Genomic DNA, 24,309 nt, shown 5'->3' with positions numbered 1-24,309 from the left:
TCTCGGGACCTTTGCTGCTCAGTGTAGCGCTCTAGGGCCACGGGCCCAGCAGGACGCACACCACAGTGGTGGGGGGGGGGGCACCGGATCAATCCTCCAGCTGTTTCAATCTTCTTACTTGGGTCACGACGGCTGTGAGATAGTCAATACTGCCGTGGACAGGCGAGAGCTCTCTCAGGCAGCAGCCATCTCTCTCGGCTGCCCATCCTTATAAACTTGAATGTGATTATGGTTGTTATGATTGCCATCCGATCTTGGCCCTACTTATGCAACCTAATCTGGTGATAAGTGAATACCAAGTCCAGTATGGTGAAATACGTGGCTCATATGAGACATCCTCTCTTCTATATTCAGAAGAGAGAACTTGCCAACATTTACCTCCCTGTCAATGCACAGGTAAATTTTATCGTTGAAATTCTTGGCTACCACTATAGGCACCACCCACTCCATAAACTCAGTAAGACCAATACCACCTGCCGCACACAGCATGACTATTTCCTGACCAACTCCTGTTCACCAATGGACAGTCTTCTTATTCTAGATTAAATAGGCTTGGCATCCACATTGAGCTTATTTTAATGTATGCAACCCTTCGGACAACACAGAGTGTCTTTGAAAAGCTCAGGGAAGGGCATTAGGGGTCCTGAAATACCACTACATGTTTCAGGTGACGCCAGACAGTATCTCAACATGAAACATACATTTTATATAGAATGATCTTCCTTTTGGATGCAGTACTGAATATGAAGCAATCCTTTATTTTGATTTCTTGTCAACCTTTGCCTCCTTGTCAAAATCTTGTTCAAATTATACTTCTACAGAAAGTATGAGACATATACATCTTCAGAAATTATGGTCAATCTTGAGCACACGTTGAACTTAATTTTAATCTCTGATTCTTGTATTTGTTTTTGTTCTGTCTTTATAATAGTTGCAACCTTGACAAATACCCATCTTGTTCAAATTATACTTCTTCACAAATTATCTGTCATACAAATTTTTGGAAATGATGGTCTGTTGTGGTCACATAACTATTATTTATTACATTTAATGAGTACTGTAAATGATCCCCTTATTGGCTATTTACTTCACTTGATTCACCACTCAGAGCTGCTGATTTGTAATGTTGATGAAGCTCATCTATAGCATGGAATTCCTCTAATGACTCTTCCACCACTAACAAGTCAATGACAGCTTCGCATTTAGAATCTCTGTTGCATTAGTTGGGTCATAAAGGAGCGTCAGAAAGGGAGAGGTATTCAATTTCACCAGAATCCCACTTATTCAACAACTGATTTTCTTCACTTTGCCAACAACTGCAACACGGTTAATGTTCTTAAACCAACCCAAATATTTTTACTTTTATCAATATTTTTTGTTCAGTGCAGAAGATAGCAGGAGGATGGGCTCATATCGCCCTTGCGATATGGACACATGTGAGTGCAATGTAGGCTTCTTGTGCCGAAGAGGATGTTAGATATGCTATTCCTAACTCTGCCCACTATCAATTAACATCAGTGTGTCTAGTGCATGCACCTGTGGAAAGTTTGTCTCTTGTATGGGTATTACTCACCATATCACCGCTGTTTCGGTGGACACTATCTCTTGCCGGGCAACTCTTCTATGAAATTGCCTTCGTAAGACCCATTGAGCCATCAAAAAATCTAATTGGATTTCAGAGAGAGCTTGTGTGGTAAGACATTACACATCTTCCATTTAAGTACAAACAAGACGTCCACACCATGGTAAAGCCTGCTCACCAGAATCCCTAGTAACAAGAAGAGGAAAGGCTTACACAACAGGGTAGCTACAGGACAGCATATGCATCATATAGGAAGAAACCCCAAATACAGGATATGAAATCCCAATAAACCATACAAATGCAAAAGAAAAGAAAATGAAGATAAGATAAAATTATTATTTTGAGACGTGATTCTTCGGGTCCTAATACAAACACTCCTCTCTCTAAAATGCATACATCCTTCACCAATACCACAGGACCACTAATTTTCAGAACCATCCTTTCCCGGCTGCAGTTTGTTATACCCACACAAGGTAAAGATCCATGGTCTCCAACACTTTTATTTTGAGTTGTTCTTATATACAGTTACCCTATTTAAATGTCATATTTCCTTACTCATTATTTTTAACAGCATTGTTAAATACCCTCACCACATTCCTAGATTTAATGAAAACGTAGACAATGTTCTTGCTCTAACTGGCACTAAATCCTGAAAAAATTCCCAACTCCAACTTTGATGTTTTATTAGCTTTTTTAGCAACAAAGTATCTCTTCCTCTCAGCCAGTTCATCCATCAAGGGGGTTACCACTGATCACTGAACAATTCAAATTGTGCTTTTCTGGTTGCTACATAAAGAGAGAAGGATATGCAACAAGGCGATTTTGAGCCTCCTTTTTGCAATATAATCGAGTTTCCTTTGCCAGTTATACATCTTCCTTTATGATTCTATTAGATTTCTCAATTCTTATACTAGTCTCTGGATGTTACAGCAAGCAAGTCCTATGTATAACCATACAGTTCTTTTAAAATCTCTTTACTTACCAGAATTACCATTGGTTACCATTGTCGATCAGTAACAGCGTCTGTGAAATCTTCTCTTCTAAACAATCCTTCCAAGATCTAATTATCGCTCCTGCTGTAATATACATCACAAAAGACACTTCTGGCTCCCCCTTAAAAGATCCATAGCTCCTAACAAATACGGAATGGCTCTTTCACCCTTGAAGTTTCCTACAATACCTATGGCAACTTCTTTCCATGAACCACCACACAACTTCCTACACTCCATGGAAACAACTCTGTTATTACACACCTTGTCACTAGCCACTCACTCAGCACATCTCCTAACACACCTCTCCTTCACCCTTAGGTCCAGAGGCAGTCACTAAAATTCCTCTCTTTCCCACTCTTTGGTTTTTGTTCACACCTATTTGATCATTTGTGAGCTAAATTTCTTCTCATACACCTCAAACACATGAAAGAAACCAACATTGTACCTTCTAAAACTAAACCTTCACTGTCAGACCATAATTGACATAGAACTGCAGTTCCATGTGAAAGTATGGCTCCCAGAGTGATGGCTAACATTGTTGTCTAACCAGCCATTGTCAATCATCCTTGTATCTTCCATAGGAGAAGTAGCAACTAATCTTGACAGACATCCAGCCGCACTGTTCTTAGTACCCAAAGTGTACTCTACGAAGAATGTATATTCCTGCAGCTCCTCACCCCATTTTCTGAATCTTTCTGACCCCACATTCAAACCTATTTTGGCCAAAATGTCTAGCAATGGTTTGTGCTCAGACCTAACCATGAGCACACTACATCACAGGAAATTCTGGTATGTCTTAACTGCCAACTCAACCTCTGATGTCTCATTCTTGATGACTGAGTAGTTCAGCTCAGCAACTCTCAACATTTTAGATGGACACGCTATACATCTCTACTCCCCTCTGACCCCTTGAATCAAAACCGTCCCAAGTGCTTTGCAGTTAACACTGGTGTTAACTACGGTATCTGTCCCAAGCACAAAGACCTATAATTCGGTGGCTCTTACCATATATTTATTTTCCATCTCAAGTTCCAGAATCCACTCACCAATCCATACAAAACCCATCCCTTTTTTTTAACTTATTTCTTGCAGTGTTGCTGACTTACCTGAACGATTAGGGATGAAGAGACTATAAATATAAACACCTGCTTCCTGTTTTTGAGAATCTTCATATGTAAATGGCATCTCCAAATCCTTCTCCAGCTTCACCGCTGTATTTGAAAACATAAGTCCCATATAATAAATGTGCTTCTTACCAAATTTGCCAAACTTGCATCTTTCCCTCTCTTCAATACCCATTAACTCTCTCATTATGCTTTGCACAAGAGCTATCATAAGTAAGCACATAATCTTATAAACACTTTACCTCTATGTGCTTCCCACCAACAATTGCATGGCTCTCTGCAATATGGATGCAGCAGAAACCAATCCAAACTGAAACATAAAAGACCCATTAGGAGTAATGAAAAATATGAGCTCTTCGGAATCTTAATCCAATCAGATCCTATGGTATGCAGATGCCGAGTACAAGATTGTAAAAAATGTGCTGTCCAATAGTATTGACAACATCTTTATGATATTGGGTAGGGGAACTGTATCTAGCACCATATTCCAATTCTTCCCCCTTATGCCCACCCACAACCTTATTGCTCCATTTCTTTATGTCCAATAAAACCTGCAGTCAACCATTCTGTTGCCTCAACTGAAACAATGGATCTATTTACACATAGTCACTCCAATATTTTTCTCACAGCATCCTGTACATTCAATGGCATTATCCTGAGCATGGCTGTTACAGGTACAGCTCCCATCTTTAGCCTTTTCTTATGCACAGATGAAAAACATCAGGATAGCAATTTCGGAAATCAAACTTCTGTTTCACTTGATGCACACGTTTGGGAATAAGCATTGGGATCGAGGTTTACACTTAGATCCTTCTAGTAAAGCCATGCTAAAATGTTGCCATCTTTTATCACTACATAGACCTTGCCTTCCACAAATTGTCCTTTATACTGAAAAACAGGGTGGACAAATCCATTCAGTTTATGGCTTGCCCACCATCTAGGTTAGATATCCCTTTTCTTTCACCTCACCTGCTGTTCAATATTCTGCCTAAACACATGCATGGAGATTGTGTTCAACCTTGTATATGAATTAATCATCATTCCCACAGCTGTATCTTTTATTCACACCACATAAGATGGGTTACCCACTGATTGTTTCTCACTTGAAGAGCAACTTCCTCAAACACTTCAGTGACTTCAACCATTTTGTTTGTTAACCCCATACTCCTACCACACTTAACAAAATGGTTCTTCTCCCCACATCTGTTGCGCACTGCTGTGAGTGCCTGGCAATCTTTGTTTCTGGCCATGTGGCCTACAGGACCACAATGAAAACATTGCCCCCACATTTGGTTAAAGTCCCACTCAAAGGCCTTTGTTTTCACCACACTCTCCTTTCCCTCTCTCTCTCTTCACCTCTTCCACAAAGCTGTCCACTCACTTTATTTTCTCTTCCCATTGGCAGTAGGAGGTGTTGGGTATAAGCTAGTTCAGAAATAAGAAACCTACCCCAGTACCTTCAATTTATTCCTGTTTTGCTTCACTCTACTAACAGTTTTAATCTGCATGTAACAGCCCTTTTTCTGTGTAAGACCATCAAAGTAGTATGCAGGCCACAGCGTAGTCAGGCAGGGCAGCGCCTACTAGTTCAGTCCTTACCTCATGGTTGTTTTAATCTGATAAACATATAACTACAATTGTCCAATTTATGCTTGTTGTTTTTCTTCTTATTTTCTTACTTGACATGGTAAGATGTGATATTACAACCATGTCCATGTAAACCAGCAATCATGCCATCTATGTCAATGTTCCTATTGAAGGATGCACCATTCTGTCACCGGATGACTAATTTCTAACCATCCCATTGACATTTATTTCAATGTTATTCTCTGACTGTCTCTTCCTGGCACAGCTTCCTCCCTCAGCTTTATGGATCAGTGCAGCTTTGAGTATGATAACGTGTGTGGTATGGTCCAAACCTTGGAAGATAAAGCAGACTGGCAGCGGGTTTTGCAGGTTCCTGCGGGACCAACAACTGACCATACCATCATGGGGAGCTGCAAGGGTAAGCAGTTTGTTAATTAATTCCTTATTCCAAGTGTTCCCTCACATGCTCTACTAAGATTGTTACCATGTTGGAGGTATGGCAGTAAATATTTGTGTGCTATATTGTTAGTGGCACAAAAGCAGTCGTGTTTTGATCACCCTGTCTCTCACTTGATCGAGGCTCCAATGTGACAGCAATACAGAATGTGGCAATCATTGCGTGTAGGTTTCTGGTACGACTGCTGCAGCAGCAAAGATGCTGGCAGCATGAGGTCAGAGGCTACTAGAGAAAGATAAATTGCTGCATCATAATGTAGGAGTGTTATATAATTTATTTTTTTAACTACATTTTATATAGCACTTAGGCACTCTTAAGGATAGTAGGGCAAATTTTAATTCAACAACACATACATCAAGGTTTAACTATAGCAAAAGAAATTGTATGGGGTGGGAGACGGGGACAATAGGACGGTTTCCATTGTATTGTAGCTGTATTTATATAGCGTTTACTACCCCTGACGAGGTGTCAAAGCACTTTTCATTGAGAAGCACGCTACTGCGGAACCCAAATAGGATTAGTGGTGAATTATTATAGAGAGATATGAAATTCATTTGAGCGGTGGACATGTGCGTTTGTTATTTGGATTGAAAAATGATAGTCGAGGGGTAAAAGAGGGAAGGGTTTGTATTTATATACTGCTTGCTATCCCTGATGAGATTTTAAAGCGCTTTTTGATGGGTAGCACGCTACTCCGGAACCGAAACAGAATTAGTGGGAAATTAGTATAGGGAAATATGAAATTAATTTGAGCAGTGGACATGCGAGTCTGCTAGTTGGATTGAAAACGATAGTGGATGGATAAAATAGGGATGGGTCTACAAATAGTTTTTTGGTGGGGATCATCGCAGTGGGAGGAGGTATGGGATGAGTAAAGGTGAGGTTGAGGGAGAAGAGTCAGAGGGAAGGGTTTAGAAAGGCTTGTTTGGGAGATCTGAATAGTAAAGGAGGTTTGAGATGATGCAAGGAGGGATAGAGGAGGATTAACTTCAGAAAGGGTTATTTTGGGGATCATAGTAGTAGAATGGGGTTTGGGATGAGTCAGAGAGTTGAAGTAGAGGATTTATTGAGAGAGGTTTAGGCTGAGAAATAGGGAAGTGCATTGGAGAGAGTAGTAGAATGAGGTATGGTTGACAGAGAGTGGAGGTAGAGGATATATTGTGAGAGGTATAGGGTAAGATATAGGGTAGTGCATTGGAGATGTTGAATTAGAAGTAAAGTAATACATATAAAGATACATAAGTGCATGGAAGGTTTATATGTATAAGAAAGGTAATATATGTAGATTTAAGTTGTATTTCATAAACTCAGACTTTAAGGTGCTGCTGTACTTCAAGCCAATGTATTTGTTTTCACACACATATATATATATATATATATATATATATACACATATATATATATATATATATATATATATATATATATATATATAATTTTTATTTTTTTTTATTCATCAGTAAAGCAATTGTAGATAGTTATGAGAAAATGTACTTATTTATGCAATGTCAACAACAATGATTTTATTCGAGCGGCGCTTGTGCCATACTGAATCTAGGAGCTTCAAGGAGAAGTTTGCTCTTACTTCCAAGCCTGCTTTTTATTCCCATGATGGAGAATATCCAAGACATTTACTCCCCACCTTGAGTGCGGTAGAGCATCTTTATGTATCATCATACGATTCACTTGGAATGTCTCTTTCAATGTTGACACATCTTTTTCCTCTTAAGGTGAAGGCAGTGGAGGTCAGGGAAAATGATGCATCCATTTATAGTATATTGTGTTAGGTTATATATACTTTTGAAATATAAAAGCTTGTTTACCTCGACCTATTCGCTGCATATTACCATGCCAATGTATGTGACTGCTACCTTTTTGTCGCTCTCCCTCACCTCCACAGCCTCCGGCTACTTCATGCACTTCAGCACCAGAACAGGGAGCCCTGGGGACAATGCAATGCTGGAAAGCAGACTACTGTACCCCAAGAGAGGGTTTCAGTGCTTGGAGTTCTTCTATTACAACGATGGACATGAAGGAGATCAGCTCAACATCTGGGTGAAGGAGTACACCTCAGCTCACCCCAATGGCAGTCTGACCCACGTGACAGCGGTGAAAGGTAAGAGGGGAGCTTGTATCTGGGGCTCTGTCGATTAGGTCGGTATTTAGCATTTTGGTTGCTCTGTTGTTGCCTGTGTTTTTACTATTGTTTGTTGTGGCAGGAAAATGTTCCTGGCTAGGCTGACCAGCAAACAGAGTTGTGATTATTTGACATAGGTTTTTCTGCGAAGGGAAAATATTTTTGTAGGCAACTTAGGTACTATTGGCTGAGTACTTTAATTGTATATTTTACAGACATATGAAACAACAATAGCTGTTGTATGAGCAAGCAGGTGGAACTGAATACCTGGTAGAAATGCTTTCAGCGAGCAAAGCATGCAAGCCCAACCCTCTCAAGAAAACTGGGAGAAATATGGGACCAAATGGTAGATTTTATATCATGCTTTACCCAAGAGATTGGCCTCAGAGCCATATGCCCTAAGGTAGTTCAGAAGTGTTACTCATAATCTTTTCCACAATTCACGGGCTGTCAAGCAGTCCTGATCATCCGAAAGAGTGTTTGGAGGAATCTTTTTTACCCACACATTTCAGGCCCAGACTGTATATAATAAAATATTGCAAAAGGTTGCATTTAAACCACTATTAGCTAAAGGGAAAAAAAATAAATGTTAGCATGACCTCCCATCACGTTTCAGAGGTCTTAATTCAACTAATTTCCCTGCTGCTTTACCATTCCTTTAATGTTCTGTCCATGGAGATTGTAACTCATACAGTAATACTAATAAGCATTGGCAGTGCCAATAGGTCTGGTGTTAAAGAAATGTATGGTAATATGAAGCTTTACAATAGCATCTGTATTTGTATGGAATCAAAGAACTGTAGAATAATATTGGTGAGTGGAAAGCGAGCACTTTTGTCCTGGACCCTGCACCTTGTACATTGCACTTTAGGCCTGATCCCTTGCTGGCCCGGAGGAAGGGCGAATGACATGGAACACCACAAAAACAACGCAGAGGTCCTGCAGCGCATAAGGGGGCGAGCATTCAGCACTTTTGCCCTAGACCCTGCACTTTGCACATTGCACTTTAGGCCTGATCCTTTGTTGGCCTGGAGGATGGGCCACTCGCGTGGAACGCCATGAAAGCAAGGCAGAGGTCCCGCAGTGCTGCACGCGCGTGGGCGTGCCCGGGATGTGCCCGAGCAAGTCCCGTCCCGTCAGAGGCAGCCTCTGCGCCCTGAGAAGATTTATTCAGCTATTCTGTTTCCTACTGATGAGCAAGTTACTGGTACTATACATTTGTTTTAACGAAGCGTTCTGCGCACGGCTACTTCTATTTGCCCTATTGTTTTGCCACAACCTACTTTGGTGTCGAGTAGAGGTGCACTATATGGAAATGGGGAAAAGGAAACACCCTAGCTCTGCACTAGCAAAGTCCCCACCAAAGTCAAGGTAGTCCATTATGAACTACATAACAGGGGCGATGAGGGCTATTGAGAAGCAAATTCTAAGTGTTGAGGAAACTCTAACCAGCCGCTCAGAGAATGTCCTTGGACCAGTAAATTCATTTGTAATCTCCCCAAAATGCAGCTGAACTGACTGAAACACAGACCGAAGGACCTGGATTTTTCAATAAAGACAGCAACGAGTCTGTGCACAATTTAATTTTACTGGGTATTTTGAATACCCATCCCCCATCTAAACGGCCAAAGAGTCCAAGGAACTGTTCTACCGATCCCATTATGGCTCCATTTCAGGGGCTAATCAAAGCTAAAAAGAGGGTTACAGTGCAGAAGCCGGCAGCGACCCCAAAGCCCCCTAGAAGTGCCAATAAACTGGTATCTGCTGCAGCCTTGGACTGCACTTCACGGGTGACATCTGTCCATGCTCTGACTGACCTCATTAAGACCTCTGTTTGCAGTCTTACAGCCCGATTGAAAGCCATTGAATGTGCTGTGTTAACCTGTGTAGAGCGATTAGGCGCAGTAAATCCCCATTGAGGGATACATTATCATGTTATTGGCTGGTAATATTGAGGATATAACCTCCAGACCCTCTGTAACTCTCCCGCTACAACGACCTGTTAGAGGGAATGCAGAGTTACCTACATAACCAGGTTTAAACCCACCTCCGCAGCCCCATTTAGTACAAGCTAATGCTGCAGATAGGTATAATAATGAAGTGACATCACTAGCACCCACGTCTAATACCTGCTCGGGGATCTGCCTTTACTCACCCTACCCACCCCACTTACCCTTTGCTTGTCAACAATCGATTAGATTATTCCCCCCGCTGCTACCCTGCATGTGATAATTTTGGCCAATGTCCCGACCTGAGGCATTCCTTTACAAGAAACATGGGACTTGTTGAGAAACAAATCTCTCAATGGGTTAAATTCTAAAGTTGGGATGGAGGGTGCTCTCTACGCCGATTTTAAGATGGCGAGACGGGTAGGGTGAGTCGGCAGGGGCCCCAAAGTACCTCAGGGTGACTGTATGGTACTTTCTTTCAAATCCCCAGCACTAGTCTGCATGATATTGGGAAGGGCAAACTCAGTGCCTATAAATTCAAATCAAATCTCAGTTTTACTGCTTGTTTTTATTTATAGTCCTCCTTTACATTTGTCCAGTCAGCTGAGTTTTGAGATGCAGCAATCATCCCTATTACAACCAGGATCCCAACGACCATTTTTAAATTCGAACAAGAAATGTCCCCCGATGTAAACTATTTCAACATCTAATAGATATGATTGCCTCTTTAGTCTTACTGGGGTAGGTTGACTACAGGCCAATCCAGTGGTAGGAGTACCTCTGTATAATCATATCCCTACTACCCTAATCCTTGCTAACAACTTACAGGCAGAGGGGGACGTACTGGATGCCTAACGAACTGTGGAGCAAGTTGTGTTGAGCGATGAAACAAATTTGGATTGTACAAATTCTGGCTCAAGTACCATCACTGCCTTAAGTTGGAATATAGCAGGGCTTCGTAGTAAGATCAGTTGACCTGAATGGTTAGATTTTGTGACCGATTTTAACATTATCTGTTTACAGGAGACATGGGTCATCGAACCAATCCATTTGAATGGTTATAAAACATTTAATTCAATGGCAGTTCCATCGAGACATGGCAGACCTAAGGGGGGCGTCTGCATCTAGGTGTCAAATAAATTAACATCCTCTACTCTAAATGTAAGCTGCCCTAACACTTTTTACCAAATTGTCTCTGTCGAACTCCTAGGTACTTCACAGCTGATATTAGTCAACTTTTACAAAAATGATTGTGACTCAGATATACCGTCCATCTTGGACCAAATTAATATTAATCTAGAATCTCTAAATACTAAGGGGAATGGAGATAAAATCTTTGTAATCTTTTCCCACGCACACAAGGCCCTCTATGACCTAGGACCCAGATACCTCAACACGCGCCTGACCTTTTACACCCCCACCCGCCAACTACGATCGTCCAATCAAGCCCTCGCCGCGATTCCACGCATCCGAAAAGCCACCATTGGAGGAAGATCATTCTCCTACTTAGCGGCCAAGACCTGGAATTCGCTCCCCACCCACCTCCGCCTCACACAGAACCACCTCTCCTTCAGAAAACAACTCAAAACTTGGCTATTTGATAAGTAGCGAACCCCCCTCCCTCAAGCGCCTTGAGACCCTCTGGGTGAGTAGTGCGCTATATACATTTTTGACTTCACTTGACTTGACTTTTGTGTGGGGGGATTTTAATATCAAACTGTGTAAAATGTAATCGAGCAAGACCTGTGGTTTTACTTCACCGACAAACAATGATGGTACCCACTTCTCACACTCAGAATATGGTGAAAAACTGAATGAGCTTATCTTCAAATACAAACTGGGTTTCAGCAATGAATTTGGGAACAGTCCACTTGTGGTACCTTGTGCCTTTGATGGTAGCATGGGTAAAAGTGTTACTGATTTTATAATTTTTTCCCAACTGTTACTCAGCACTAGTTACTGATTTTAAAATCCATGATTTAGCAATGAGTGACCATTCCCGCCAGAGCCTAATGCCGAACTCCGGCTACGTAAAAGAACAAGGGGTCCGTCATAACACTATGTCTGTAGAGAACATCAAATTGTAGAAAATGAATGGCTATACCCAATGGTGGTCTATGGTCGAACCAAATGGTTTCCTACAGCATCTAATTCACCAACAAAGAAGGGCCTTAGACATTTGTTTGGATGATTCGGCAGGAGCCTTTGTAATCATGGAGTCATTCGATCGAATCACCATGGCAATTACAGTGGGCCTAACTTCCAATCAGAAGAGAAGTAAAGTAAATAGGAAGCCCTGGTTTGATCATGTATGCACAGAGGCACATAAAACCTAAAAAAAGTGTTATAGTGTACTCCTAGGAATCATTTGGATGTCCAGTACAGGAGACGGCTGTACAGGGTTGCAATAAAAAAATTGCAAAAGGAGTCTGAAAGTGGAGGCATGGGAAAAATTGTACGATGCCAGCTGTAACAAGGATACTACCGCATTCTGGCATGTGGTTAACTCACTCTTTTTTAGTGAGGATAATAAGCCTAAATTAGAGGTTGCAGTGAATGTAGAGGTCTGGGTTTCTCGGTTTTCAAAGCTATATGCTGATTCTACCAAGTGTGGTGGTAATAACCCGATAATAGCTCAGTCGATGCACACTGCATTTTCCACTATTGCATATGACTGGTCTGACCTCAATTGTACCCTGGAAAAGGTCACTCTAGCTATAAGCTCAAGCAAGTGAGGTAAAGCACAGGAGCCTGATGGGGTTCCGATCGATCTGTTCAAGGCTAATGTGGAGCTTTGGGGCCCCCTCTTGACCCTTGTCTTTAGATCATACTAGAGTGTAGGGTTCCCTTTCTCATGGTCTAAGTCCCATATTGTACCAATATTTTAAAAAAAGGTGACCTCAACTGCCCTGCACACTACAGACCCATCTCCTTGCTAGATTCTCTACATAAGGTTGTGGGTCGTATTATCCTAAACAGATTGCAAAGCTGGGCGGATTGCAACAACATTATTTCGGATTTACAGTAAGGACTAGGGAGCATGGATCAAGCCACTAATTTGAATTTGTTTTTGGGCAAGTATGCTCTCATCAAAGGAGGCAATATGTTTTTGTTTTTTGTCGATCTGTCGACTGCTTTCGATTGAGTAATTCATAATAAGCTTTGGTCCGTTATGACCTCAATGCGTATTGACCTAACCATTGCCAACTTCGGAACATATTTATACTCAACTAGCTGTGCCAGGGTTTGCTTAGGTATAACGGGTGAACGTACACGTTCTTTTAGTATTGAAAAAGGGGTTCTCCCAGGGTGTGTGCTCGCCCCTTTTTTATTCAATTTGTACATTCATATTTTAGGAAAGGCTCTTGCCAATACATACTTGAACCTGCCACAAATCAAGCAACCCCGATACCCGTTCTGCTTTATTTGGACGATGCAGTACTCATGTCATGTGCTCCATTGGCCCTGCAGCATCTCCTTGATAGTTTTGTGCACTTTATGGAGAACTTGTGGTTATGGATTGATATAAGTAAAACTTTTGTTATGAAAGTAGGCCAAAGTTATATTAAGATGTGTAATGTTTTTATAGGGAATGATATCATTTCACTAACTCCCACCTTTTCATATCTGGGTATTTTATTCTACTGCGAGGGGAGTTAGAAAAGCACCATCAATTCAAGAAGGCTGCAATTCATTAGATCTATTGCTGCCCTTTGGAACTTTGCAAGGAAACTGGGCTGTAAACATCCAAAAGAAATGTTAACTATCTACAATGCAAAATGTAGAACCATTGCTATGTACGGCACTGAGCTGTAAGGATATGTAAATGTGAAACCACCACAGGTGGTAGAAACGCCTTCTTCGAATTCTTTTGGCGCTCCCTTCTAGTTGTTCAAATTTAGTGTGCCGCTCTGCACTGGGTGCTACCTATTTAACAGATCTGATAAAGATCCAGCCAGTCCTTCTTTGGCACAAGATCTGGACTTCAGATCACATGGAATTTAACTGTGCACTAGTAAAGGACTGATGCGGCTGAGTCTGCACTAAGGGTTCCATGGCTAAAGTTTATTAAGAACTTCTTGTCAGATATGAGTCATCCGGAATGTTACGATCAACCAGAAACTCTGAATAGCATTACGAGGAAAGCACTTAAAACAGAGTGTCTAAGGGCTAGATGTAGGTAATTCCGATTTACCTACTCTTAAATACCGAATTTTACCAATTTGGTATTTAAGAGTAGGTAAATAGGAAGGAGGCAGATGTAGGTAATTTTAAATTCAGAATTACCGAATCTGTCACATTCGGTATTTACCGATTCTGTAAATACAGAATCGGTATTTCCCATTGATTCCTATGGGCTTTGAAGCCCATAGGAATCAATTGGAAATACCGATTCTGTATTTTCAGAATCGGTAAATACCGAATCCTGCAAGGGTGCAGGGGGTGTCACTTTGACACCCTCTAGCACCCCAAGTACAGGCTTGTGTGACATGTGGCACACATACATGCCCTAAATGCATGTCTGTGTGTCACATTGCACAGGTGTGCATGCACAGGTGTGCATGCACAGATGTGCATGAACACCTGAATTCGGTATTTTACCACACAATAGGATTGTGTGGTAAAATACCGACTCTTAAGGGCCTGTGGCACTGTAAACTGTGCCACCTACATTTGGAACTACAGAATCTGTATATTTACCGATTCGGTAATTTACCAAATCGGTAATTTTACCGAATCGGTAAATATACCGATTCTGTAATTTTCAGCCCCCTACATCTAAAAACCCTAATACCGGTCGGAAACGGCCGAAATCGGCCGTTTCCGACCGGTATTAGGGCTCCTACATCTGGCCCTAAATCTCTTGGAGGAACTGAGATTATCAGTGGAATTAGCCAAACCAACTGTTCAACACAATCAAATGGTCTTGATTACATTCTCTATGCAACCATATCTTTTTAATGTATTTAACACACATCATAGATTTGTTTTAATACGTTTTAGGTTAGATATATTTCACTGTTTGATGTCTTTTCCAAGTGTCAAAAATTGGTCATGTGAATTAATGCCTTGTCCCTGTGATAATATATCTAAGCAATCAAAGATTCACATCTTGTTCTTTTGTCAATTTTATACAGATCTGAGGAGATCTTTTATTGTACCACTAATGAAATCTTTAAATTTTAAACAATGTAGGCCGACGTTTTTACATTTGTAATTACTTCCTAATTTGTTTACATGCGTGGTACTAGATTTCTCAGAGCTGCATTAACTAGAAAAAAATCTTTACCTGCTGCATGCTAAATTGTGTCTGCTTATTTACATTTGTGTTACTGGATTTTATATTATACTGTTTTTATATGTATGCTTTTATGATACACTTTGTGAATTGAATAAAGATTAATTGATTGATTGATACATTGGTGCAGGTTAAAAGGTCGGTAACAGTTGCACCCTCAGGCCAGACGTAAGAATCCATCTAGGTTAATGACTGCCCTCCTACCATCTGCTGTACTGCCAGAGAAATACGAACAACATAAATTATCTAGTTATCTAAGACACTGTTACAGCAGTACAATGTCATGTGTGTACACCTGAAAGTTCAAGCTCAGTTAGCTGAATAAATAAACAAAATGATTACAGCTGGTGGACGGAAAGCACTTTTTTGTGTGGAAGCACACAGCTTCTTCCCAATCAAAACATGTTCTCCTGCCTCCCAAAATGTGAGCAGAGCCAAAGCCCCTCTCTAGTGATACATAACTGAGTGGAAACAGCTGCACTGTTAAGCCAGACCATAAAAATGTGCTTTGAATAGACAGGGCAGAAACAAAAAAGTTACGAAGATCTCATAAGCTCAACCTTCTAGACGAGTGTGTTCTACCTCAGGTTCAACAGATTTTTCAGGCTCAGACAGGTGAGCTGTCTCACACAGATTTTAAAGATTCAAGCATTAGATGGCAATCATGCATATAATGCATCGTGTTAGTGAGGTTATAAAACACATTCAATTCATTTAGAGTGGTGGTAGGAGTTTCACTAGTACCTGAATAGGATGTGTCTCCTTTGCACAATGCTGTCTCCACCACCACTGGTCAGGCTGGACCAAAGGGGGAAAAACCGGTTTGGACTGAGCTCAGAGCCTCTGAAGCAAAGAGAACTATAAGAAAAGGGGGTATAAGTATTGGACCTAAAACCCCAGGACTTTAAATTACTGCTGGAAACAAGAGGACCCTGCCAAGATGAAGAGCTGAACAGCTGTGTGAGGTGTGCTACCTTTTCTGTGTTGAGGATTGGGATGGCCTGCAGTTGCTATTTCTATCTGTGGCAGAGGAAAAGGACTGATTCTTTTAGCCCTGCTGTGAAGAATCTTAAAGGGCTTGTGTGTGCTTGCCTCCTGTGTTTTGGAAGACTCATGGACATCAAAGTCTTCCTGGTGCTGTACTTTGTGGAAACTTTTGGGTGCTTTACATATGTAAAGTGTGTGTGTGCTTCACCTGTTGGGAAATTTCTTTACTGAAAACTAAACTTCCTGGTGCTTTATTAGCTGAAAACTTCTGTGTGCTTACTCGCCAAAATACAGAATCCTCTGGGACCAAAAGTGCTGGGCTGGCCTTTCCGGCCCCTGTGTGTGGAGCCTGCAGCACTACCAACCTGTGCCGTGTGATGAGGCCCGAGACAGGGAAGCATCACTGATCAACAGCCTGGCCGCTCATCAGCAGAGCTAAGTGTGAAGGAGACCCCAGTGTTGCTAAGTAACCAACACCCCAGCTTCGAATCTCCGGCAACACCCCTGAAAGCCGCAGAGGTCTTGCTGCACCAGGTGCACCAGACAGATGTGCCTCTGACACCCCCAGCGAAGGAGCGGGGCCTCGTGAGGCTGTGCTTGGTCTAGCGCACCCCGAGAGGGAGCTGCATGAATCCCTCCACCCTTGTGAATACCCCTGGGGGAGTTTTGCCTTTGAGTTGTCACAGCCTCCGAGCACAAAGGGACCTTGTCGGAGATCCATCTTGACCTGTTCCACCTTCCACAGCCACCCACAATGCGGCACACAGTCAGGTGGCCCTATAGCCCGAGCGCAGGAGCACTGTGTTCAGGGTGAGTTTCGAGTGCTGGGGCATATGTTGACTGGGGGGAACGGTTGCTCTTTTCCCGCCTGAAAGATCTGAGTAACAAGTGTTATTTCTAGCTTTCTAAGATCTGTGTATTGTGTGTAGGGTAATAGTTCTATGACCAATACAAGGATATTTACTGTATCATGCTAACTGTATGCTCATGACAATTGCCTAGTTGGAAAACTGATTGTGGTTTATGTGATGATGTTCTAATGTGTTGAGATGTAATGCAAGTCATATTTTTATATAACCTATGTGGAATCTCTTTTGTGGTGTGTGTGGTGTGTCACTATCAAATGCTATACACATTGCCTCCGTGATAAGCTGGACTGCTCGGCAAGCTACCAAAGGGGTGAGCAGGGGCTATCTTGGGTGTGCAACTCCCTTACCCTGACTGGAGTGATGGATTTTGCCTGCCTTAGGTGCATACCCTAACCAACCAGAAACCCCATTTCTAACAATTTCTTTACTGATCTAACTCATATCACTTAATTAAAAGAAAAAAACTCCCACATCAATTTGTAGGAGCGCACCAGTAAAATTACATGAGGGGATATTTCATAGATCCTTCTTTTTGTTTACACTTTAGCCTTTCTGCACAGCATTGGGTATGCTGTATAGCATCTCTGAACACTATTGGCAAAGTGAGTAGCACCCTAAAACACAAACTATTGGTGTTGCCATTGCTTGTTTTTGGTTTTTACAGAACTCTATATATTGAAAACTGGTGCTGCAAATACCCTGTGATTGCTCCTTGTTTCTAGCCCAGCATAGAGAGATTCTTAGGTTGGACCACTTCAGTCTTGTAACAACAAATGCTGAACATTTTGGTACATCAAGCCTCTATCTAGAGACATCATAATGTCTTTGTCAATAAAGTATTTTCTACACAAAACCAAGGAGTTCATTAACATAACAAAATGCTGTAGATATTGTACAAAGTACAATCTTGCTGTGCCTGACATGTTAGTTCATCAGAAATGTATAGATTAGATACATTTAAAGGACAATACCTCCCCTATATAATCTCCCTTCTACGAGTATACCAGTGCAGCTATTAGGACACATACACTCATGAAAAGAATGCCTTTTGAGTACTGTTGCCTCCAAACCACCATTAATGGAACCCAGTCAATGTATGCAGCATCTATTCTTATGATGTGTACGTATGACATTATTATAATTGTCAATCAACTCTGTTATATAACATCCAATGTGCCATGTAAATAACTCAAAGCTTTATTTTTTAGGTGATATTGTGGGATCCTGGCAACTTTTTCACATCTCACTGAAAGTTTCCAACAAATTCAGAGTTGTTTTTGAAGGCGTAAAAGGAAGTGGTAGTTCAAGTGGCGGCTTTTCCATTGATGACATCAATCTGTCGGAGACAGTATGCCCTCACCACATCTGGAACATCAAAAACTTCACCCACGAGCTCAATACAAGACCTGCTGGACTGAACGGGCGCATCTACAGCCCACGGTTCTACTCCAAATATGGCTATGCCTTCCAGATTGGTTTATACTTCAATGGGACGGAGAGCAGCCCATTCAACTTGGGCATATATTTTCACTTGATCTCGGGTGCTAATGATAGCAACTTGCTGTGGCCATGCGCATGGAAGCAGGTCACCATGACGCTCCTGGACCAAAACCCAGATATTCGCAGCCGTATGTCGAACCTAAGAGGTGTTACAACAGACCCTACTGAAAAGCACGGTTTGTAGAGACAAGTCTTTTTCTTCTTGTGTATATGCTGTTGTACCAATAATCACAACACCATGGGTTGGTGAACATTTGGCGGTCATGGGTGTTTGAAAGCAGATACACCGCCCTTCGTCTGTGCCAAATGGTTACTGCGTTTGATATGTAGCTATGATATATATGTTGATCTCTTTCTCACAACTGCTTTATACAACCTGTAGAGGAGTTTAGAAGATAGTCTCATACACACAAGACCCCAAAAAAGCAAAATAAAACAGTATAGAAAGACTACTATGTAACTACCCCTGATTCAGTGCCAGTTTTCTAGAGGGAAATGCAATATCTCCTCACCAAAAAAGCTGTGTAACTTGACCAGGGCAAACAACCCGTGGATTCTAAAACAAATGGCAATTTCAATTTAGCAACATCTTATGTGTAATTCAATGCATGTGCAAGCTAAGGTATGTTGGTGTGACATCGCAGAAGGGCAAATAACTGTAGAAGAGCATGTATACATTTCAAATACAAGAGCTTCACTGAGAGTCAGTTCCCACGCATAGGAGTACCATTAATTCAAGATTGCTCAGTTGCAAACAATGCTGGATATATTGCCTGGGCACATACTACTGGGGTCTCAAAGACGACACTCCCAGTTGCTTTTGACAACAGGTCACTATAATTATTGAATTCATAACCTCCACATCAAAAAGTTAATGTGCCTCATTTTATGCCCTCCATCTGTGACAACATTCAAACTTTCAAATTAAAAACAAAAAATTGATAATATAGGTGCGGCACTTTTAATTTGAACTATCAATGTTGCATTGTTTATTGCTACTTTCAAATGGTAGACATGTGAAAGTGTTCCCCGACATGAACACGAATTCTGATGAAGTAGGGATCTAATACAGGTCTCATTAAGGCCTTTGACCCATACAGGCATTCAGTATGACAGAAACATGTTGGCACTAGATATTGGATGTTTGAGCCTTTGAGCTCAAGGGCATCCCTCCCTTCTTTTTTCTCATAAAGGCCTTTGACCCTTACAGCTATTCAGTATGGCCAAAACATAATGGGACTAGATACGGATTTATGAGCCATTGAACTCAAGGACATCCCTCCCTTCCTTTTTTTATTTTACCCGGGGTACTCATCTAATAATGAAATATGTTTTTGGTTTACCCCAAAGGTAACTTTATCATTCTGGATCCCTGGAATTTTCCAGTAAATATTTATTAAGAAAACTCTCAAAATCAAGGTTGAGTCCATGGCAGTAGTATTTACTTACCAGGATGGGATAAGGTCACGAAAAATGAAGCATGCCACAAAAGTGTGGATGAGGTTTTCATATATAGGCTCCCTGGAACCTATACGCTTTCAATTGCTTAACACAATCGTTGAGGGTGTCGCATTTTGAGTGATATGGAGATCTCAATAAGGTCTGGGATGCAGAGAAGGAAAGATCCATCTATTACTCACCCAGTGAAAAGGCAATGCCCAAACAACCACACCCCAGATTCGCTAACCTAACGTTGTCAGACATATAGAATCTTTACTCCCAGGTGCACAGGTCATACAAAAGATTTAACAAACAACTTATGTCCAAATTCCAGATGGAAAACTGGAATTAGATGATACCATCAAGAGAGCTCAATTCCAATCCTTATATCAGCACATCTGTAGTGGTAAAACTGGAGAGAATAAGGCAGTCTGGCATTTTCTCAATGATGTCTCTGCGTCCCTCAGAATGAAAAACAAAATTAGACGAATCCATTGGACCACAAGAAATGTTAGCTTCCTTATGGGCAATACAACCCTATAAGACGCCTTCCCCTTGATTATTTACAGGCATGTTTAATGGGACATTGCTGGAGACCTCACTGTGGCTCTAGCCAATCTGTTTTAGACCTTTGCACGTGTAGGGTCTGAGACCCAATCAATTAGATTACTCTAATCCTTAAGGAAGGCAAAGATGGGAAGACGTGAATTATACAGGCCATTGCTCTATAAAATCTGATGGTGAAGTTTTATTTTTCCAAATTACTTGCTAATACTTTAGATGAGGTACTCCCCAGTCTAAGCCAGATGAGTTGGGATTCGTGAGAGGCCATTTTAGGAAAATAGCTCATCTAAGGTGAAAGAACAGACAAAGAAACTTACAGCTCTCCTAACAGCTTTAGTCACTGGGAAAGTGTGTGTAAGGGAAGATGGGAAGTCATCCTTAGCTAATTACTAGATATGCAAGTACTTGCAGATTTTTAAGGAATATAGGGAGTCAAAGATTTTACTAAGGAAGCAGGTTCAAATATTTTTCTACATTGGCAAAAGAGACATGATGCAGGCATGTCATGGCGCTATCTCATAGATAATCTACATGATAGTCATTACACCGATATAGGGTCAGAGACAGTTTTGTCCTCAAGAATAGATGAGGAAATCTGTCCATGAAGATAAGATTGAAAATGTTATTTCAATAACAGTCAAAAAATAGGACTGACTTAAAAAGAGCTCAAGATCAGTAAATTTGAAAAACACAAAGGTTTATGAAAAATATTAAGTGCAATACAGAAGACAAAAGTACAGTTAGTTTAAATAATTCAGTCATAGGGCTTATAAATCAATTGCTGTTAGGGGTCTTAGCATTTAAGATAGATGCAGCCATATTCAAAGACTGAAAAATAGACCAATGGCCTGATTACCAGTGAAACCGTGGTAGTGCTTTGGGACCGCCACACCAGTGGTCCGACCTTCGTATTACAAGTGCGGCAGTCAGACCGTTTTGGGACCAGCACAACCACCAGGGAACTACGTCTGGGGAAGCACTATGTTTGGGGTGCCGCTGCAGCACCGCCAAGCATATTCTGAGTTCCCCCACCATCCGCCTTTTCCTGGCAGTAAGCCCGCCCTGAAAAGGCTGGCAGTGAGGAAACAAAGGGAGCCCTACAGAGCCCCCTGTAGCCCTAGTAGACTGGGATGCATGCAGGGGTAAACATGGTGTGCCCCCCTGTGTGCGTGTATACCCAGGTCCTCATAGCATGGATTAAACAGTCAATGCCATGCAGGAACTTGTTTTGGAAATTCCGTGGCGGTGCCTTTTTCAAGCACCAGGGGACCGCCCGCTAGACCAGGAGAAAACTCCTAATCTGGCGGGCGGCCGGTGGTCAACTTTGGTGGTGCCAGGTGGTGGCATGCCACCCCGCTCTCGAACTGCCAAAGTCATAATCAGCCCGTAAATCCAAAGTGTGCAGGGAACCAATAGAGAAGCGGGAAGTATCCCTAGCAGAGACCTAAAAGAATCAGGCCCATCCCAAAAATCAAGGTTCTCTATAATAAATTTTACAATGGAAAGCAATGGAAATCACAGTTAGCACGAGTGAGCAAATGCTACAACACATCATCAAGTCACAGTACAGCATTATAAAACATGATATATTGCCACCATCCTAGTACTATCGCCATAAATGAATTAATATATGATTCCCTCTGACCTATTGTCACCAGAGGTATCAGAACAAATCTGGTCATATAAACAATGAAAATATTCATAAATGTATAGCCCACAGTGAGCAAGCACAAAGAGGCTTGAAAAGTAAGTAAGGTTTCCTCAAGACTTTCTTTGAGTGCAAAATGTCAGCACATAACATCAGTGCACATATTGCTGTTTGCGGTGTCAATGAGAAATATAAACACACAATGAATATAACTGATGTTGAGGCTTTGTTTGGCCTATGCCAGTAAAACATAGCTCTCTACATCACAGCTTTATTCTTTCAGTAGCAGAAGGTTAATAGCAAATATAATTCTAATCAGAAAATAGCTACAACACGTATTCAGGAGGGGTGTAAAGTTTGCCATGTTAGAGTAGAAGATTATTTTGTTGCCACCTACTTATCAAATGGTATTATTATTTTGTTTTTTGCGAGCATGATATGTGAACTAGGGATTGTTCTAGATATGGATCTGGTTGGATTGGCCCCTCTCTGCATGGTTATCCACAAACATTTTGCCTCAACCCTCCTGTGTTTGGAACATTTTTTTGTTGACTTTTAAGAATCTGTGCACTTTACCACAGCTAATCAGTGCTAAAGCCCTTGTGCTCTTTCCTTTAAACATGGTAAAATTGTCTTACACCCAATAGGCACATTTAATTTACTTATAAGACCATAGTCAAGTGGTACTACAGGTACTCAGACCCTTTAAAATAAATGCTGCCAGAGGACCTGCAGCAGTCAATCTGCCACGCTCGTAAGTAGGATTTTAAACATGTCTCAGACCTGCCAGTGCAGCTTGTGTGTCGTGTTTCAAACTGCCATTTCAACCTGTCAAAATAAACCCTTTGCTCAGCCTAAACCTCCCTTTTTAATACATACAAGTAGGGGTGAGCAAAATATTTCATTCCACCGGTGTAATTTTGGTGACTCCGCGTTATTTTTATAATGCAAATGTAAGGCCAAAGTCTGGCAATTGCCACATGACGGAAGTGTTCCATAGCGCAGCTCCAGGGCAGTAAGTTGGCAAGTGAGATTTGCCATCCTGTAGTGCGATTTTCGTTCACTAGGAGAACATCCAGTGAGATTTTTCTAATGCAGGAGGTAATGACCGTTTGCAGTCAAAAGACTGTCGTTCGAGTACAAAAATCTAATGGAACGCCTGCAAAATCACATCTAGTAGGTGCGGCCTCAGGTGCACCATGTGGTGCCATTTGCACTGATGTTTCAGCTTGGAATGCGTTCCTGGCGCTAAATCACAGCGCAAGCAACACGATGTGCCTATTTCCGCCCGTTGGTGAACCTCTGCAGAATGTTGCAGATTGTTTATGCAACTCCGTGGAATTACATGAATTCAAATTCGGAGAGTTCCGCCCCCCCCCCCCCGTCCCCCCCCCCTTTCCCCCCTTCATACAAATCCCCGCTAGGGCAGGCCCTAAACAGCCATAGAGCAGGGTGCAGAGTATTTAAAAAGTTGGACCAATACTTTTAAGCTATGCATGTCCTGGTAGTGAAAAACCCAAATTTGTTGTTGTCACAAAAACAGTCAGGCTTAACTTAAAAACGAAGTGTGAGGTACTTATGCAGCACTTCAAACAGTAATAAAGTGAAAACATAACACAAGAAAAAATCCACATCAATTTAGAAAAAGAGAGGAAAATGTAATAAGTAATTGGATACCAAAATGACAAAAATCAGTAGAACTGGAAATATGTAACTTTAAAGATTTCTGGTAATGTCTAAACTCACGGTTATCTGGTTGTGTGAAACAAAACCAGGTGAAAGTTACAAGTTCAGGCCTACTGCCAGTGTCATACAGGTCTGTAGGGGAATCACAGAGTCCCTGATGGTCTGGTCCGAGAGGTCAGTTTGTGGGCTGGTTTTTATTCTGTTTGTGGGCCCGGATATGGTCTGCTGGGCTGATTTTTATTGTTGATTTATCTTGTGTTAAACAAACATTGTCTGTAGCAAATTCAAATCCATGCAGTAGTCCATACCTTCCAAAACATATAAAGAACGTGTTTTTACAAGTTAATGATTTCATCAATTTGCAAGTAAGGGCCATTTTTTTTACTTTCTAATTCACGAATGGGAGCATTAATTTTGGTGCCCAGGCCTATTTTCTATCCCAGTCCGACCCCGTCAACTGTCATTAAGTACGGACAGGATACTGGCAC

General features: G+C 41.4%; 1 protein-coding gene across 3 annotated transcripts in view; it reads left to right on the top strand.

Annotated features, from left to right (window-relative positions):
• The window catches only part of MEP1B (meprin A subunit beta), a 389,272-nt gene that overhangs the window by 255,161 nt on the left and 109,802 nt on the right, over positions 1 to 24,309 (top strand). For all 3 annotated transcript variants that reach the window (XR_013610541.1, XM_078687361.1, XM_078687359.1), the window contains 3 exons: positions 5,551 to 5,703; positions 7,643 to 7,858; positions 18,192 to 18,659. Coding sequence is in view for 2 of the 3 variants with exons in the window: in XM_078687361.1 (XP_078543487.1) it covers positions 5,551 to 5,703; positions 7,643 to 7,858; positions 18,192 to 18,659 (837 nt within the window). In the remaining variant the exon portion in view is untranslated. The remainder of the gene's footprint in view (positions 1 to 5,550; positions 5,704 to 7,642; positions 7,859 to 18,191; positions 18,660 to 24,309) is intronic.

Source organism: Lissotriton helveticus, chromosome 4_1 (genome assembly GCF_964261635.1).
Source record: "Lissotriton helveticus chromosome 4_1, aLisHel1.1, whole genome shotgun sequence".
NCBI lineage: Eukaryota > Metazoa > Chordata > Amphibia > Caudata > Salamandridae > Lissotriton > Lissotriton helveticus.
Note: the sequence above shows the minus strand (reverse complement) of the source record. Positions and strands in the feature narration are given on the sequence as shown.